Source organism: Protomyctophum bolini, assembly GCF_963924005.1.
Source record: "Protomyctophum bolini genome assembly, chromosome: 5".
In the NCBI taxonomy this organism is placed as follows: Eukaryota; Metazoa; Chordata; class Actinopteri; order Myctophiformes; family Myctophidae; genus Protomyctophum; species Protomyctophum bolini.
Genome location: NC_137866.1, coordinates 41,787,370 through 41,803,700, shown reverse-complemented (window position 1 = coordinate 41,803,700; position 16,331 = coordinate 41,787,370). Strand labels below are relative to the sequence as shown.

Genomic DNA, 16,331 nt, shown 5'->3' with positions numbered 1-16,331 from the left:
TAATGTTATTTTTATAGATAATGGTTCTTATGCGGGGCTGAGATGAAACATGGGAAGGAGCCGGAGGCATGTTTGGGTAAGTAACTTGCTCATACAATGGTGGCTAACAGGTGGGTTGGGGGTCGGGGGCTAGGTCTGTTACTCGGAGGATACAATGGTACAGTACAGTACTACAGTTCCATTTGGTTATTTATACCCACCCTCAAGAGGGGTGGGCACAGTGGGAGTCTGTGATCCTGTGTCCTATTATTACCTCAAACGGGTCCCTCGAATTTCTAAGGTTTTGAGGTTGAGAACCGCGTGTCTACTTGCATAAAATTAAAATGTATGAAAATCAAGGGTTTTGTTCCTGGTTACTGGTTTTGTTCAGTGTGCAGTACTGGCCGTTGCTTTGAGGCTGTGCCTTGGCTTTAAACTCCCACGTCCACCTGATGCTGTATAAAATGGCAGCGGTGCAGCTTGGCTCCGCTCCTCACTCCTTTCTGTTCGATGCCCAGAGTCTTCATCGATGCGCGAAGGACCTCCTCCTGCCCATATGTCGTCATCTTCTCTTGTCGAGTCAAATTATGTATGGGCGAGAGAGAACCGGAGGAAAACAGCAAAACAAGTCTAGAAGGGAAAGACCAAGAGCCAAGCTGAGCAGCTCAGCCCAAGCCGGCTCCCTTCAATAGCGCTTTTTATTTTTTCCGTATTTTATTGTTTTAACCCGGTAGAGGAGATGAAGGGACTCCTGACGTTTAGCCACAGGGCGGTATGCACCCTCAGTAACCGTCAAGCCGCCGGTTCTCGGTGCGGGTTTTACGGAACTGTGTCTAATAACAAGGTACGGTTTCGACTCGGTCTGGAGCCGTTCGTTGCTTCATTTTGGCTCCATCGAACTGCATTGTTGCCATGTCGATTGATTGTCATTAAATAGGTCAGCGTATCAAATGAATTAGCTCTGGTCCATAGAGTTCCTTCTCACGCTATTGCGTCGCAATGCATTGTAAACGTTCTTGGATGCGGCGGCACGCGGCTCTCAGGCCAGCCACTAAACTGCAGGGAGCTGACCTAACCTCACATCAACGACATTTGCTAGCCCCTTTCGGGACACTTTGTCTTGGTTACCGTTTCTGTATTTGGGACCTACATTTGCATACTGAGTGATACTGTAGTGTAGCCTACTCTACGGCTGAGAAAAACAACTATTCCCCCTGTGTCTTTGTCAGTACATTTTCCACACTGGTTGTTTTTGTGAGTGTGTAATTAGACAGCGATGTCGTAACGCAGAGCCTCTAGCTGTGTTGGGTAGCTCTGGTCCATAGCTCTATGCAACGGCAGCAAGAGCAGTACAAGGCTATGGACCAGAGCTATTTGTTGGGATGACAATCTGAATCATTACTTACTCCTACATACTTTGCGGCAAATATGCAATTAAAACAATGTAAATAGTTATAATCCCATCCCATAGAATAGCTAAATGACCAATCTCCTCAGATGCTATAATGTATCACACGACAACAGTATTTTAATTATTCAAATTAAAGTAAACTATAAAAAACACTATAAAATATAGTGTAGATTTAGCTATGGACCAGAACTAATGTAGATTATGACATACGCTCACAGATAGTTGGTCATCTGTGATTATCACTTTACACTAGGCATAGCCTACAGGTAATTTGTGAGTCATTCACCGAATCACCATAGAACATTTAGTACAGTAGTAGGCCTTCTCATGCTTCATCATGTCAAGGACCCCCAAATTGATTTGTATTTGGCTGTGGACTCCCATTTGAAAATAAGTAAGAAGAGAAGATTTGTCAACGTTTATTAAAAATAGCAGATCTAAAGGCCCACACAGTTCTAACTTACTTAGTTAACTTGTTTTCAAATATGATGCTTTGTATGGTCTCATTAATATTAACCTTGCAGCAATATTAAAAACAAAGATGCATCATTAGTCTCATGTCCTCATGTAGAGCAGCTATTTTCAAATAGCGGAACATTTTAATGGGGTTTAAGGAGTAGTTCACCCCCCAAAAGAAATGCTTATTTTCTATCTATTACATACACCACAAACCTTGATTTCATGGAGACGTTTTTGTTGCATTCCTGAGACAATAATTTCATAACCGGGTCATCTGTCAATAGGAGGACTCTGCCCGTCATCAAATTATTGGCTTAGGAATTGGACAAAAAACAAAAAAATCTCCATGAATTCAAGGCCACATGGATAGCCTGGGAGTGGGAGTCAAGTCATACCATTTTCAGGTTCATGATCCAGTCGCGAGTGGATGGTAATCCTTGTCTGGTTTGTAGTCGTCAGGCCGGACCCCCAAACCACAATCAGCATTACCCCAAATTCCATGTGATCAAGGGCATCATCATTTTAGGGCCCATCCAATAAAAGCCTTGATGCAGTGTATGTTTCTTACTAAGTACTTTTTGGAATAGTTTGTTTGGTATATCCATCTTTTATTGCAACTCGTAGCGACTTGCAAGACTAACAACAAACAGGCGCGACCAAAACAAAGCGATGCCGTAAAAAACTGAACTACTTAACCAGAATAATATTTTTTAAATTATTATTTAGATTTTATCATCCAGTCTAGACCACGCCTAGATGGGATCACACAGGCGATTTAGTTACACAGACCAGGCTTTCCTCTGAGGTGGAAAGTTTGGTAAATAACTTTCTTGAATATTTTTTGGGGTGAACTACTAAGTGTTCAAAGTAACTGTTCCTCGTTTTGCTAGGGTCTTCCCGGAGGCCCCTCAATGACTCCTGGAGGTCCCCTCCCCAGACCCCACATTGAGAATCACTGCTTAATAGTGTATGCATACGTACTTACAGCTCATGAATCCCACACCACCTTCATTGTTTAGTTCCATGTGTGGTTGTTTCTTTCATTTCACACCTGTCATCCGATCACGAGACACCTTTTGCCCTACATTATGTACCGGTGTATATTCTTTCTTTCTTTCTTTACACATTCTTGTCTCTTTTAACACAGCCACAGCCCAGCTTTGGTCTGCTGTTTGACATCGACGGGGTCCTCGTCCGGGGAAAGACGCCCATCCCCGCTGCAAAGAAGGCTTTTCAGAAGCTGGTCAACAATGAGGGTCAATTTAGGGTACCAGTCGTCTTTGTCACAAACGCAGGAAATTGCCTGCGACAGACAAAAGCAGACCAGCTCTCTCATATTCTGGGTGTACCTGTAAGTAGATGCATTGGCAACTATAGGGTTGGGATCCAACATTGTGGAACCGGTTCCTCATGACATTCGGAACCGTCTCCAGAACTGGTTTATCAAACTGTCGGGGCCGGCGTGTGGACTTCTTGTATTCTAATGCTATACAATCACAATACCGGTGGTTCTCAACCGTTCTCAAACGTTTTAATTACATGGACCACTATAACTCTAAGAGTGTACAAATCGTGTCAATTTTGTTCCATTTGTACACTGTCAGAGTTACAGATCTGTAAGGGTCTATTTGAGCCTCCTCAAGTAACCCAGAGGGTCCCTGTCCTGTGTAAGAACAAGTGAGGATATAGAAATCCTTAAACATTTATGTAATCAGACTGCTAAGAATTGTTAAAATCGTAAAGGATCCCAACCCTATTATCATGACTAAATAATATGCAACGAGACTGCAGTGCATACCTCACCTGGTTTGCTCATATTAGTATCATCCTGTCTACTGGTTTATGATGTCCAGCAAAATATCACAATATTATTTAACCAAATACCTCAAACATTGTTATTGTGAGGATAATGTGTATTTTCTTTAACATTTTGCACACACAAAAAAAGCAAAACTAAAAAATACAACTAAACTCCACAAGCTCACAACGTGTCATGATGAGACACGTTGGGAGATTCAAATCTTGAAATGACACTTTTTGTCATATCACAATATTATGATAATGATCGATAATCTCATATGATCATGATTATCCAGTCCTATATCACAATATTGATTATATTGACCAAGCCTTTCCTCATACCTCACCTGGTTTATGCACAGCGCTATTCATCTCCCCCTGTGTTTTTGTTTTTCTGTTTAAAGATTACTCAAGACCAGGTCATCATGTCGCACAGTCCACTGAGGATGTTCAAGAAGTACCATGAGAAGTGTGTTCTCGTGTCAGGACAAGGACCGGTCCTGGACATTGCCAAAAAGTACGAAAGTATTGTTGAATCTTGTGAGCTTCTGTCTTGATCTGTATATTCTAGTCTCTGACTAGAATAATAATTTGTCTTTCTCTTTAGTTTGGGCTTTGAGAATGTGGTCAGTATTGAAATGCTGAGGGAATCATTCCCATTGCTGGACATGGTGGATCACAACAGGAGACCGAAACTGCCAGTGAGTTAATTGGATGGCATTAGAGGGGGACTAAGCCCTTGGCTAGCGGCACTTTTGTGCCAGTTTTGTGAGTTTGCTGCTATTTAAAGCTTAAACATTATCAAAAGGGATAGGCTGAGCTTGTTAAAATATGTACATATGAAACACAGCTGCAACCTAGTAATGGGTGTGTTAGATTTTATTGTGCCAATGACCAAACACTGACAATACCATTGACTATTGTGAGGAATGAATAGTAACTATAAACCTTGTAGGAGGCCATATCACCGGATATCCTGAGACTAGATGCAGAACATTCCATGTGGAACTTAAAAACACAGGCCACAGTAGAATATACATTTGTGAATGATAGTCACATATGTACAAAACACGGTGACACATACCGTTAGAAAACGCACAAAACTGAGCCTTATACAATTGTTGCACAGTAAAATGCACAGTGAAATGTTTTACACGCCTCGGGAACGTAAAATGTTTTACACGCCTCAGGAATTTCCTGAATTGTATTAACCAGAACAACAACTATTTGTAGTAACACGTGCCACTGTAAACTATGTCCAATTAGATTGTATTCTTTCTTTCAGTCTACTCCTGTTGGCAACCTTCCTAAGGTTGAAGGTATGTGCTTGATCTATATATTACACTGTGTTATACATCTATATAACCTCAACTAATAATCAGCTGGCATTGTCAAAGTTGCCCAGGAACATTTCTCCTTTTATAGTTTATTTGCTAAAACACAGATTAACTGCCAGGTCAGGGGTTTTCAACGGGTGGTCTGTGAAGGCATTGCATGTGTTCCCTGACCATGCATTTAGTAATTAATTAATTAATCGCAAAGTGAAGATTTTGTATTTTCTTACACGCAACAGTGCACTAAACTTTGCATGGTTCTGTGGAAGTGCGTCAATGTTGTCAGTTACTGGGAAGTCAGGTTAAGAAATTCCACAGAAAAGGGAGATAGAATCTCAAGAAGGGTAAGTGTACCAGCTTGCCTGATTGAGTCATTATTAGTAAATGTGTCCATTTAATCATCGTATTATGCGTTTACTATATTAGTACTGTCTATCAGTAAACCAAGAGTGAGTTTAATGCAAGCTTGGATAAAGTAAGAGAATGGAATAAGGGTAACCGTGGGATAGAAATAGATCAAAAAGGCTCTGGACCACTTGTATATTTCAGTTAAATAATGCCTGGACTGTTCTAGAAGCACTAATCTAAACCATGTTGATTTTTAGTCAGGAGGGTAGTGGTCCTTGGTTCACAATCAGTTGAAAACCCCTGTGCTAGGTGATAATTTTAAAAAACACATTACCATAGCCTTATTTATTAACAAAGACGATGACAAAACCGCATTTGATCAGCACTTTAATTGAACATAGATTGAACACGTTCAATCAATGTTGCCATTATGGTCAACTGCCCAGAGTCCCACTGGAATTCTCAACAGAGCGAGGATGGAGTTGATTGAACATATGGCAGGCGTTCCTGGCTGTTGAGCTCGCCATTATGCGAACTGACAAAGTTCACTGTCTTCCACTCTGCTGATTGGATGTATATAGAACTGATGTTGCCGCTAACCGATCAGCGGAAGCTCAACCCTTCCGGTCCTTTTATCACTACCTAACCCAGGGCAAATAATGGCTGTGTAACGTCAGCTCCCGACCACCAGGGGTACAAATGGACACTTAGGGTCTGGTAGAATTACACAGAAATTTACAGTGTTGATTGGAGTCCAATAGATGCACAAACACGTACCAAATGGGGGGCTCCATGGCCTAATGAATATAAAATAATTATTTATCAGCTAGTATTGTTGAGGCAGAAAGAGTTTGAGATGTTTCATGCCAAGATAGAAGTTTAAATACATGAACTCATGGGAGAAGTGCATTAGAGATTCCCAAACCTTTTAGCTCTAGACCCAAAAGAGAAATTTGATGTCTCCCTGTGACCCAAACTTGGGAATCTACAAGCTCACATGTTGCATCGAGCTTGTAGATCTGCTATTTTCCCCTCTAATTAATATGGAATTATTTTGAAAAACGTTGAATTTGTTTTTAACTTGTGAAGAATTGTGAATTTTGAAATAATCAAAACAAAATGTAGGAAACAAAAACAATGGGATATGTACTCGAGACCCATACAATTTGGACCACTAGGGAAACATTAGACAGCCAGGCGGTACAGTTACTTTTCAGGGGAAAGCAGGGAGAGAGAGAGCCTAGGTATATTGAAAGATAAGAGAGGAACTTGCTTGTGTGACTGTCACAGGACTAAGCTGTACAGCTGAACCCAAAACTCTACCGTTTCCAGGCCTGTAGCCTGGCCGAGCCTGTCTGATTTCTGGTATTGGTTCACAGATCTGAGCTACCAGGTCTGTAATCTGGCACCTTGGCACCTTGACAGCATGACGGCATAAAATGTAATTCTACCACAATTCTTCCTCAGCGTCCTTGAACTTAAAAAGGTTCAGAATCGGCAATGAAGAGTGTACTTCACTAATTGTAAACCGTATCTTCATATAATTTGCCTTCCTCAATCCTAATACTCGTAATAGTTCACACAATTTCCATCAACTCACTCTGTGTCTCATTGGCATGCTGTGGACAGTTCAGAAACTTGGATAACCAATGACATCATCGATGGGTATTCCAAGCTAATAGAAACGACTGCCTTTCTATTCTTGGAAAGTTATGCAGAAATAGATGCCATTGTTCTTGCATTAATACAATATAAAACCTTTTTTTTAAAATGACCAAAACCTGCATATCAATGATGTCACTGGTAGACATGTTCCTGAACCGTCCAAAGCCCTCCTCTAAGACGTAGGCCCAATCCCAATCCACTCCCTTGCTGACTCAATGAGCCCTCACTGACTTAGCTGCACGTTCATGTGAAGTCTGCGAGGGCTTGAGGGATGTCCCATTTGAAATCGGTAAGTCAGTGAGGGCTCAGCCCCGTCCCTTTGTGTGCCCTTTGCCAAAGTCAGCATCGATGCTGACTTTGACTGACTTTGGCAAATAAATTACCCACAGTTCATAGTGTTACGTGGGGAATGAGGGGGATCCTCCGAACGTCAATCATTTAAGTGTGCATATTAGTTATGTATCGTGGTTAGAATGTCAACAAACACAATAGTGCTTTCTCACTGTTCTCAAAGGGAGACGGAATGGAAGGATAGGCTATATATTTAATAATAAGGGAAACATGATGAGAAATGACTAATGAGCAAAGTAAAATAATATGGAAATGACATTTATAATGAATATTATTATATATGAATATTACAACCCCTATCACAGGAAAGTGTATTTATGAAAATAATAAAACGAACAGCTTAAATACTAAAATAGACATGATCGACATGTAGTATAAATAGGCCAAGCATATACAGTAGGCACTGGCTGTGAATAAGGACAGTTTTTATAAAGTGATGCAAATTGCAAAGTGTCATGAATGGCGGACTCATCTTCAAAGTGCTGTCCCATTCCTTTCACAACAATTTGGAGCCCTTGCAGCCTCTCGCCCTCAAGCACTTGCAGCTGACGTCACTAAAGTCAATGAGGGCTCAGGGCTTGAGGGATTGGGCAGTAGAGTGAGTAGACGGATGTGGTGCCATCTTTATTATTAACTCTTACTGAGGATCAATTATATGAAGACGTGTTGAGAATGGGTGACGTGCTCCTTCAAGTCATGCGTGTCCCTCCATCGCACACAGCTGTCATCCTCTTTGGGGAGCCGATTCGATGGGAGACCAACCTCCAGCTGATCGTTGACGTCCTGCTGACCAATGGGAACCTGAGCAGTGTCCATCAGCCCCAGACGTTTCCCCACATCCCTCTGCTGGCCTGCAACATGGACCTCATGTGGATGGCTGAGGCCCAGTCTCCACGGTAACTGCATAATCAGCACCAGTCCTGCTATTGGAATGTTTTCGGGCAAAAAGGGAAATCATTTTTTCATTCATCCTTCATAGCCGCAACCAAACACAAATGTGTCAGCAGATCACAGGATCACTGGACACAATTCCAATATTAAAAGAGGTAATTGAAACGGTTCGTTCATCCTCAATATAATTAATCACTATTGTCTCTGGTTCTGTCCCCTCTTTATTTAAACACGTCTTAATTCACCCAAGAAACTCAGTCTTGATCCTCTTCTCCTCATTAACTACAGACCAATTTCCAAACTGTCCTTCATGTCCAAAAGTATAGAAAAAGTTATTTCCTCTCAGCTCCTCACTCACCTGTCCAGCAACTTATTCGAAAAATCCCTTAATGCCTGCCTAGCCGAGCTTCAAAGCTGGATGTCTACAAATTCCCTGCAACTTAACACCAATAAGTCCACTTGCCTCTAGAACCCACCTACACAACTGTCTCGACTTCATGTAAGCCAATGTCACACCAGTAGACAAAAATGTGGGTGTACTACTGGACTCTGACCTCTGTCTTGAGGCCCAGGTAAAATCTGTGGTTCGCACATGGATTTCAGATATCCCGTTTAATATTGATTATAAAGACCTTAAGACGTCCCACACTTCCTTAGCACCCCACGGTTTTATTTGACAAGACGTGTGTGGACCTCCTGGGCATCAGAAGTGTTAATTTCTAATTTCCTTTCTCGTTCTCTCCCACTTGTCTGTCTCTCTCTCGCTCTCTCTCTTTCTATCTCTCTCTCTCTCGCTCTCTGTTTTATAATCTAGATGTAACTAGAATCTAGAACTTTCTAAATGTAACTCTTTCTGATTTCATTTTAGCTTTGGCCATGGGGCGTTCCTCGTGTGCCTTGAGAACATCTATAAGAAGATAACGGGCAGAGAGGTGAAGTACGAGGCCCTGATGGGGAAACCCTGTGAACTTACCTACCACTTCTGTGAATACCTAATCAGAGGCCAGGCCATGGAGAGAGGATGGAAACGTCCAATCACCTCGCTCTACGCTATCGGGTAAGAAACCTCCCTCTATGCCACTGATTCGTTCTAAACCTTTTTTAATTTGAAGGGCTGACCCTTTGATATGCATTAGTGGCCTAACGATTAGACCACAGTCCAAAAAAGGCCCTGTTTCTATACATTTCTTTATTTTATTTTTATTTTTATTTTTTTCTATACACGTTTTAAAAAGGCGTTAATGGCGTTGTTGGCAGTCTGGGAGATCATAAAGAATAAGTTATTTAAGTCCTCGGCAGACATTGGTTTGAAAGCATAGATCTGCGTTCGTAAACAGAGTCACTCATCAAAAACAGAAGTGACCTTTCCACTTCTCTGTCTACTCACAAGCATGTTTCTGGATGACCTCCAGCATTTAGTATACTTTACATCACTGATGCCGTTGTACTGATATATTAAAAATGTATCCTTTCTGGTGGCATAATTCCTTACATTATCACGGTCCGAAATGATCACTAGCCAAGCATCAAGCGTGTGTAGATTTTTCATTTGGTTTTGGACACATGGATTAAAGTCATTTGCATTCCATGTCTTCTATGAAAGCATGTTGCCCACCGGAAATAGCAGATCTACAATCTCGCTAGATGTCGCGTTGCAAAGTGTTGAGCTTGTAGATTAGCTATTTTTGGCTATTATTTTTGGGTTAGAGTATTTGAAGTGATCAAACTAGAATTAGAAGACATGTTTAGAAGCATCTTCCATAAACATAAATAATCTCAGAAATGTCATAAAAGCAAAAGGTTAATGCCACAAATCTGTTGAAATTCTTCAACTGGTTGGCTGTATGTACTGAATTAGAACAGCAGCAACATGGGTTTAGATTTAGAATGATAGTACCTACTAAACATCATCATGAAACTTTCAGTCATGAGATTGCATTTAGCTTTATTCCGTGTGGAAGTCACCCAACACTTTGGCGAGTGACCTATTTATTTTATATATATATATTTTTTATTAACAAAATATAAGCATTGGTGGTTGAGCGCTTGTCAAAATATCAACCTCATGGTAGGCATTCCATTCAGGCAACCCTTTTAGCAATAAAATAATCAGCTTTGATGGCCCAGTGCGAGTAGGGTTTGTAATAAAATATCAGCCTTGGTGGCTCACAGAATACACAGGTGAATGGACTTGTTTAATGTCTTAAAGGTTTCATGACATTAATTTTCATTTATTTTTTATTTATTTTAGGTTTTATGACCTCAACTACACCCAAAAAACCTGAACTTTGAACATTCAGTGGATTTTCTGTGGTCTGGGATTTCTTTCTGTGTCCTTTTGAGCTGCAATGAAAACAGTGAAAACAGTGACATCTGCTGGCAGATTCCTATGTTATATATGGGATTTGCTGACTGACATCACAGTCATTCAGGAAAATCTGAAAACCGCAGACCACAGAAAATCTAATATAAAGAGAAGAATTACAGAAAAACGTCACAATGTCTGAGTTTAACATAGTGTAACACTGTCTACTTTCACTGAGCTGGAATTTGCACTATATCTCCTATGATCTCATAGGAGATATAGAAGATATCTTCTAAGATATAGAAGCTTTGGACTGTTGGGTGGAAACCTTGTACTGTATGTCCAAAACCGTTCCTTTTTTGATTGTTAATTTAATAGTTTTTTTAATAGTGATACAGCCCGATCTACAAGCTCAGAACACATCGCATCGCGACGTGATCCGAGTGTTCGGCGCTTGTAGATCTGCACATTTTCACTACTTTTGGTGTGACAATTTCTATGATAATGTGTATTAATTTACAAAACAAATATACCGGTGTATATATTTATCACAAAGTCTTCATTGTAACTTAATTTCATTGTAACTTAATTTCCTGCATGTGTCATTGTGCAGACCGAATAATGCTTTTGTTTTAAAACAAGTCTATTTTTTAACTCTATTCAATGATTAATTAATTACAATTTGGACCTTCCATACCATCTGCCCTCACCACTGTTATTTACCACCATAATGCATTATCAAGCAGTTCAACTTCAAATGTGTAAACAGTTTTTGGGGACTGGAAAAACAAAGTGTAGATCAGACCAGTTGGCTGGTGAGCTTACCCTGCTCCTCTCACATCCTCCAAAGGGACAACCTCATGACGGACATCTATGGCGCCAACCTTTACAACCGTTACCTGGAGGAGAATGCCGCCAGGAAGAAGTCCAAGGCCGTGGCCAAGATGGTGGCCGCTACTGGCTCCGCCGGCTCCATTCTGCCCCGCAGGGAGGAGGAAGCGGACGTCGCCTGGGAAAGCGAGCTGGCACCCCCCGCCGCCACTTCCTGTAAGTCGGTGTTGGTCTGCACGGGCGTGTACAACCCTAACACGCCTTCCGACGCCGGCCATAGCATCAAAGAGACGGTCTTCCATGGGCACCGAGACTTCCGCTTTGACCCGGCGCTGGTGGAGCCCAGTCACCTGGTGTACGACGTGGCGGAAGCCGTCAACCTCATCTTTGAGCAAGAACAGTTTGTGCCTCAGTAGATCACATGACCTCACCCTTAGCAATGCATTCCTGGAACTCTCTGCGGAAATAGCCGATCTACAAGCTCACAACGCCACACGTTGTGAGCTTGTAGCTCGTACAAGCTAGTGAGCTTGTAGCTCGGCTGTTTTATCCAATGATAGCTAAAACGGGAGGGGACCTAGTATAGAGTGGACCTGGTGGACTATAACGTTTTAAAGGGAGTAGTTCACCCAAAAAATTACTTATTTTCTGTCAATTACACATAGGAGACTCCACCGGTCATCACCTTATTGGCTTATGAATGCTTAAGGTGGACTACTCCTTTCCGTGGTTTAAATGGTCGGGTTGGTGCAGGTCCAGATGCCCTGGTAGAGGTCTGGGCTGTTAAATCACTTTAACTATTAATGTCTATGAACATGGACATTGTTTACAGACGTGCCAGTGTGTTAAAGAAACATAGGTTACATTCATACTTAAACATATTAACTCTTTTAACCGTTCACTGTTTTAAACAGTTTTTAGCAGTATTTTTTTTATTTTGTGACGGTCTCTTAATTGAATAAGTGCACAATTAACTTTATGGAAAAGGACGTTTTAAAGACTGCCTTATTTCCTGGTATGTTTATTCAAGGCAAATCATGTCTTAAACTGTGGCCATGTTTTGAATGGGTGTTCGACTTTTTTAAACCATCCGATATTTATTACAAGAAGTTCTCAATGGTTTTGTGCTTTTTATGTTTTAAACCTTTTGTTCTCAAGATGATTTCTGTTTTTTAATCTCCAAATGGCCAACACCCATTTTACCCAATAAGCATGAATAGATATGTATCAATAGTGCAATATTGTCCCGTGATAGTGCTGTCTGTCTGCATTGTGTCTCGTTGTGTAAGCATTGACCGGCATTTGCACAGATCCAAACGTTTAAATCTTACCCCATATCCCTGTTTGGTGGACCTACCCCTTGTAAATGTAGGATTTGGAGGACGACAAAATGAGCAGGAAACTAGCTATATATTTATATTGTAGACATAAATCTAACAAGATATTTTTTCATTTGAAGATTTACCATGCATTTCATTTGATGCATTTCCTATTGAGGTAAATGTTAACAACCTGACTGAAATACGTTGAGTTTTAGGAACCAAGCTGAGGTTAAATTAAAGTCCCCAGTTCCCACCTGGTGTGTGGGGAGCACATGGGAGAGAAAAAAAGGAAAGAAAAAAGAATAAAACCTTCATGGTACCTTGTTGTCTCAACTCCAGCTGTGTGTGATTATTTTATTATCTGTCTGTTAACCCAACTCACTCAGTGCCACAGGACGCCTTTGGACGCCTCCCCCTTATGTCCTAAAGTGCCATGGGCGCCTTTGGACGCCTTTTTGAATTCCATATCTTGAGAATTCCTCTAATCCGGTGTGCAGGTGATGACATGCACATTAGAATTTCATTTTCTTTATAATGGGCTTCGGTGGCAACAAAACTGGTGTCCACCAGGTGGCACTGAATGAGTTTTTTAAGGGTGGATCTATTTTCAATACATAGTATTATCAGTGAAATAAATGATAAATAATGCTTTCTTATTTCCCCAAACAATTTATTGGTATTTAAACGGATCAATATTTGTACAAATTCCTGAGTCAAACATTTGTACATGGACTGGCCCTGGACTGATAGTGATAACAGTGGGTTTTAACAGCAATTTTCCGGAAGTGCAATATTTGTGGACCCAGTGACTACAGGCGAATGGCCGATAGTCGAAAAGTGGGCGGAGGAACGCCGAAAAGATAAAAATAATTAATCTTTTCGCCCGATAGTGGGTGATTAGGTGATGTGTCACCCGATGCTCGCCCGCTGTTAAAACGCACTGGACTCGGAGGGGAGCCAGGGAGAGTTGACGATTCAGAATCTCAACAAAAGACGATTGAGAATATCAACAAAAGACACTGGTGTCTAAAAACCGTATTGACTGGAAAGAGAAATGTGTAAAATTTGCTGTGTGTGTAGAGTATCAAGGCCACGATGGCCTCGAGGCATAAATGTTTTGAATGTCATGAGACCAAACTGAGGGGGCACAGAGGTCATGGCCTATATTCAAGTACAGTCTGACTGAAGGCTATCATCAGACATCATGATCCATATGGACAGAATACTTCTCAAGTGGACTTTATCTTTATGTTGTGCTCCTTGTGCAAGACGTCCAGTATTTGTGGCAGTAATTCCATGTTGATGAGAGGCCTTTCCAGGTCATCATCGGACCAGGTCTCTGTGATCTCGGACAGGTCGCTCTGGAGCCTCTTCCTGTGTTTGGGCTTCAACGATCGCAAAGAGTCCGCTTGGAATCCCGCGTGTCTCTCGTCGATGTCCAGAGTGAACGTAGAATTCTTGGCTAGCCTCAGACCCCACATCAACAGAACAATGAGGCCAAAGAGCATCGTCCCGATCAGGACAGCGTAAGCGCCACCGCTACACATTTGCTGGGCACAGGAGTCAAAATCAGCATCGCTGAGGTCAGCGATGCGGGCATGCGCCACAGAGCTGGGACTGGCACACGCGGGCTCCTGTGATACCACGTCCCTGTTCCTCAGCAACCAGTTCCTTAGGTATTGGATCCCACAGTCACAGTGAAACGGGTTCCCGGCCAGAGAGACCCTCATGAGTCCCGGCAGCCTGTCGAAAAGGCCCGGTGGTACCACGGTGAGCTGGTTGCCTTGCAGGTGGAGCTCTGTGGTGTCTGGAGGGAGCCTGGGCACGTCCACGAGGTTCAGGGAACTGCAGTTGACTCGTAGCCCGCCTGGTTGCAGCGCTGTACAGAGACAGGACTGGATGGAAGCCTGTGCACTGGATGTAGCCAAGAGCAGTACAACTGCTAGCTCTGGAACATTGAAGAGAATTATGTTAGCATCGTATTCTCTAAGCATATACCTATGCACACTGGGATTAATACTGACCTGATGAAGATCCTGTGAAATCGAAACTGATAATACAGTAATTCCTTTACCTGAAGCTGGCCCTACCTCATTCCACAGCATCGTATTCTATTTCTAATCAAGTGAGGCCGATTCTACAAATGCCTTCTAAAACAGTAGTTCTCAAACTTTGACCGCCAAATTGATTGTGTTGAAATAATTTCCAACACTTTCAAGATTTTCACGTCACGCCACCATGGCCGTCTCCATATATGAAGATCATGACACTGACCTCATCAAACCCTGGATAGCCATACATGGAGAAGACACCTAGATCTGCATATGGAGCCGGCCAGCAACTCTACATCTGACCTCAAACCCTTAGATCTCCATGGGCTGACATTCTGACATTCCATATGTTGATCTGACCTCATCAAACCCTGTACATTCAAGACACTTCCCCCACTGCCACCCTTAGATCTCCATATATGGAGCTGACCTATTCTGACATTCCAAGTGTTGATCCAAAGCACCAGCGCTCGCCCAGCAGTCTGCCGTCACTCGGGCGGATGCGTGCACACGACTCTTCTTGCCCTCAGGGCGTCTTACTGGTACTAATTATATATACTGAAAGATTAATCTAAAACCATAAACTCCAGAAACTTGTTTTACATGATGTTTTAGTTAATTACCAAAGGATGACTAAAGTCTTTCTGGAGTTAGTTTATACATTATTTAACCAATAAAGGGTATACTGTATATTAAGTTCAGGGCTACAATGCATTATCACATAGTGTGGTTATAAGGCATTATAACACTCGTTATAAATGTTAATAATTATGCATAACTTATGACAAGGTTTGTGAAGTATAACTGAAGTGCTGGTCATAATGCATTATAAGATCAGTGGAACACAGAACTATCGTGTAGTCAGTTATAAGGTGTCTTTGTCATAAGTCGTTATGCATATAGTTATATATATTTATAACATATTGACGAAGGGGGGTCAATAACTACACTGGATCCTTTGGGGGGTAAAATCCTCTGGAAATATGGGGGTTTCCCCCGATAGCAAAAAAACCATTACGTACGTTTCAGTGTCGAGCGTATTTGGAAAGGAGTCCCTGTGTTGCCAGTCATCATAGGTATCTTCTCTGTCCTGTTCAGCCTAATGTCGTGCCGAGTTCTGACAGTTCTTCATCTTCACATCTCCACTTCACACAAACCAAACTCTATTTTGTAACAATAGAGTTTAATACTAATAATAATATATCATTTTAAGATTACCAATTCCGAGTATGAGGGATTCACTGATGAAAGTGCGAGTGTTTGGCTCATCTGGCGCGAGGGGAATAGCTCTGCTGACATGAGATAAAAGCTTATCTGTGAAAACATTGCTAAAGGCTTTAAAAAGAGGGTATTACATATTTGCTACTGCATCATGACTGTAACTGAATTTATGTGGATGCTCATAATTATACCATACCTTTTTCTTTTTTACTTTATATAATTGGGTCAGTGCCAAAATGGCACAATGACAAATTTAGAAAATGTTTGTTAAAGGTGTGTATCAAGTTTGTAAAAATGTAGGCCTACATTTTGTAGTCATGTTGGTTTTTTATTTTTATTTGCAGGGTTAGGTTCCACGGGCTG

General features: G+C 41.6%; 2 protein-coding genes across 2 annotated transcripts; one reads left to right on the top strand and one right to left on the bottom strand.

The window, feature by feature from the left end:
* The first annotated feature begins 591 nt into the window (after window positions 1-591).
* On the top strand, window positions 592-13,029 carry LOC308315696 (haloacid dehalogenase-like hydrolase domain-containing 5). Its single transcript, XM_080763811.1, has 8 exons — window positions 592-823; window positions 2,997-3,200; window positions 4,054-4,166; window positions 4,257-4,350; window positions 4,935-4,968; window positions 8,069-8,243; window positions 9,107-9,295; window positions 11,394-13,029. The coding sequence occupies exons 1-8, from the start codon at window positions 719-721 to the stop codon at window positions 11,788-11,790; spliced, it is 1,311 nt and encodes a 436-aa protein (XP_080619937.1). The 5' UTR covers window positions 592-718; the 3' UTR covers window positions 11,791-13,029.
* Window positions 13,030-13,534: 505 nt separating this feature from the next.
* Window positions 13,535-15,998, bottom strand: gp9 (glycoprotein IX platelet). The gene is made up of 2 exons (XM_080764612.1): window positions 15,770-15,998; window positions 13,535-14,644 (listed from the first exon to the last, which is right to left on the bottom strand). The coding sequence occupies exons 1-2, from the start codon at window positions 15,819-15,821 to the stop codon at window positions 13,926-13,928; spliced, it is 771 nt and encodes a 256-aa protein (XP_080620738.1). The 5' UTR covers window positions 15,822-15,998; the 3' UTR covers window positions 13,535-13,925.
* Window positions 15,999-16,331: the final 333 nt, after the last annotated feature.

What these genes read in the sequence shown, in the direction of transcription:
- gp9 (XM_080764612.1), bottom strand. Translation starts at nt 15,821, where the DNA reads ATGATGACTGGCAACACAGGGACTCCTTTCCAAATACGCTCGACACTG. An exon ending in AATACGCTCGACACTGAAAC is followed by an intron (nt 14,645 to 15,769) that starts GTACGTAATGGT and finishes TCAATGTTCCAG; the next exon opens with AGCTAGCAGTTGTACTGCTC.
- LOC308315696 (XM_080763811.1), top strand. Translation starts at nt 719, where the DNA reads ATGAAGGGACTCCTGACGTTTAGCCACAGGGCGGTATGCACCCTCAGT. An exon ending in ACAGGAGACCGAAACTGCCA is followed by an intron (nt 4,351 to 4,934) that starts GTGAGTTAATTG and finishes TCTTTCTTTCAG; the next exon opens with TCTACTCCTGTTGGCAACCT. An exon ending in CAACCTTCCTAAGGTTGAAG is followed by an intron (nt 4,969 to 8,068) that starts GTATGTGCTTGA and finishes CATCGCACACAG; the next exon opens with CTGTCATCCTCTTTGGGGAG.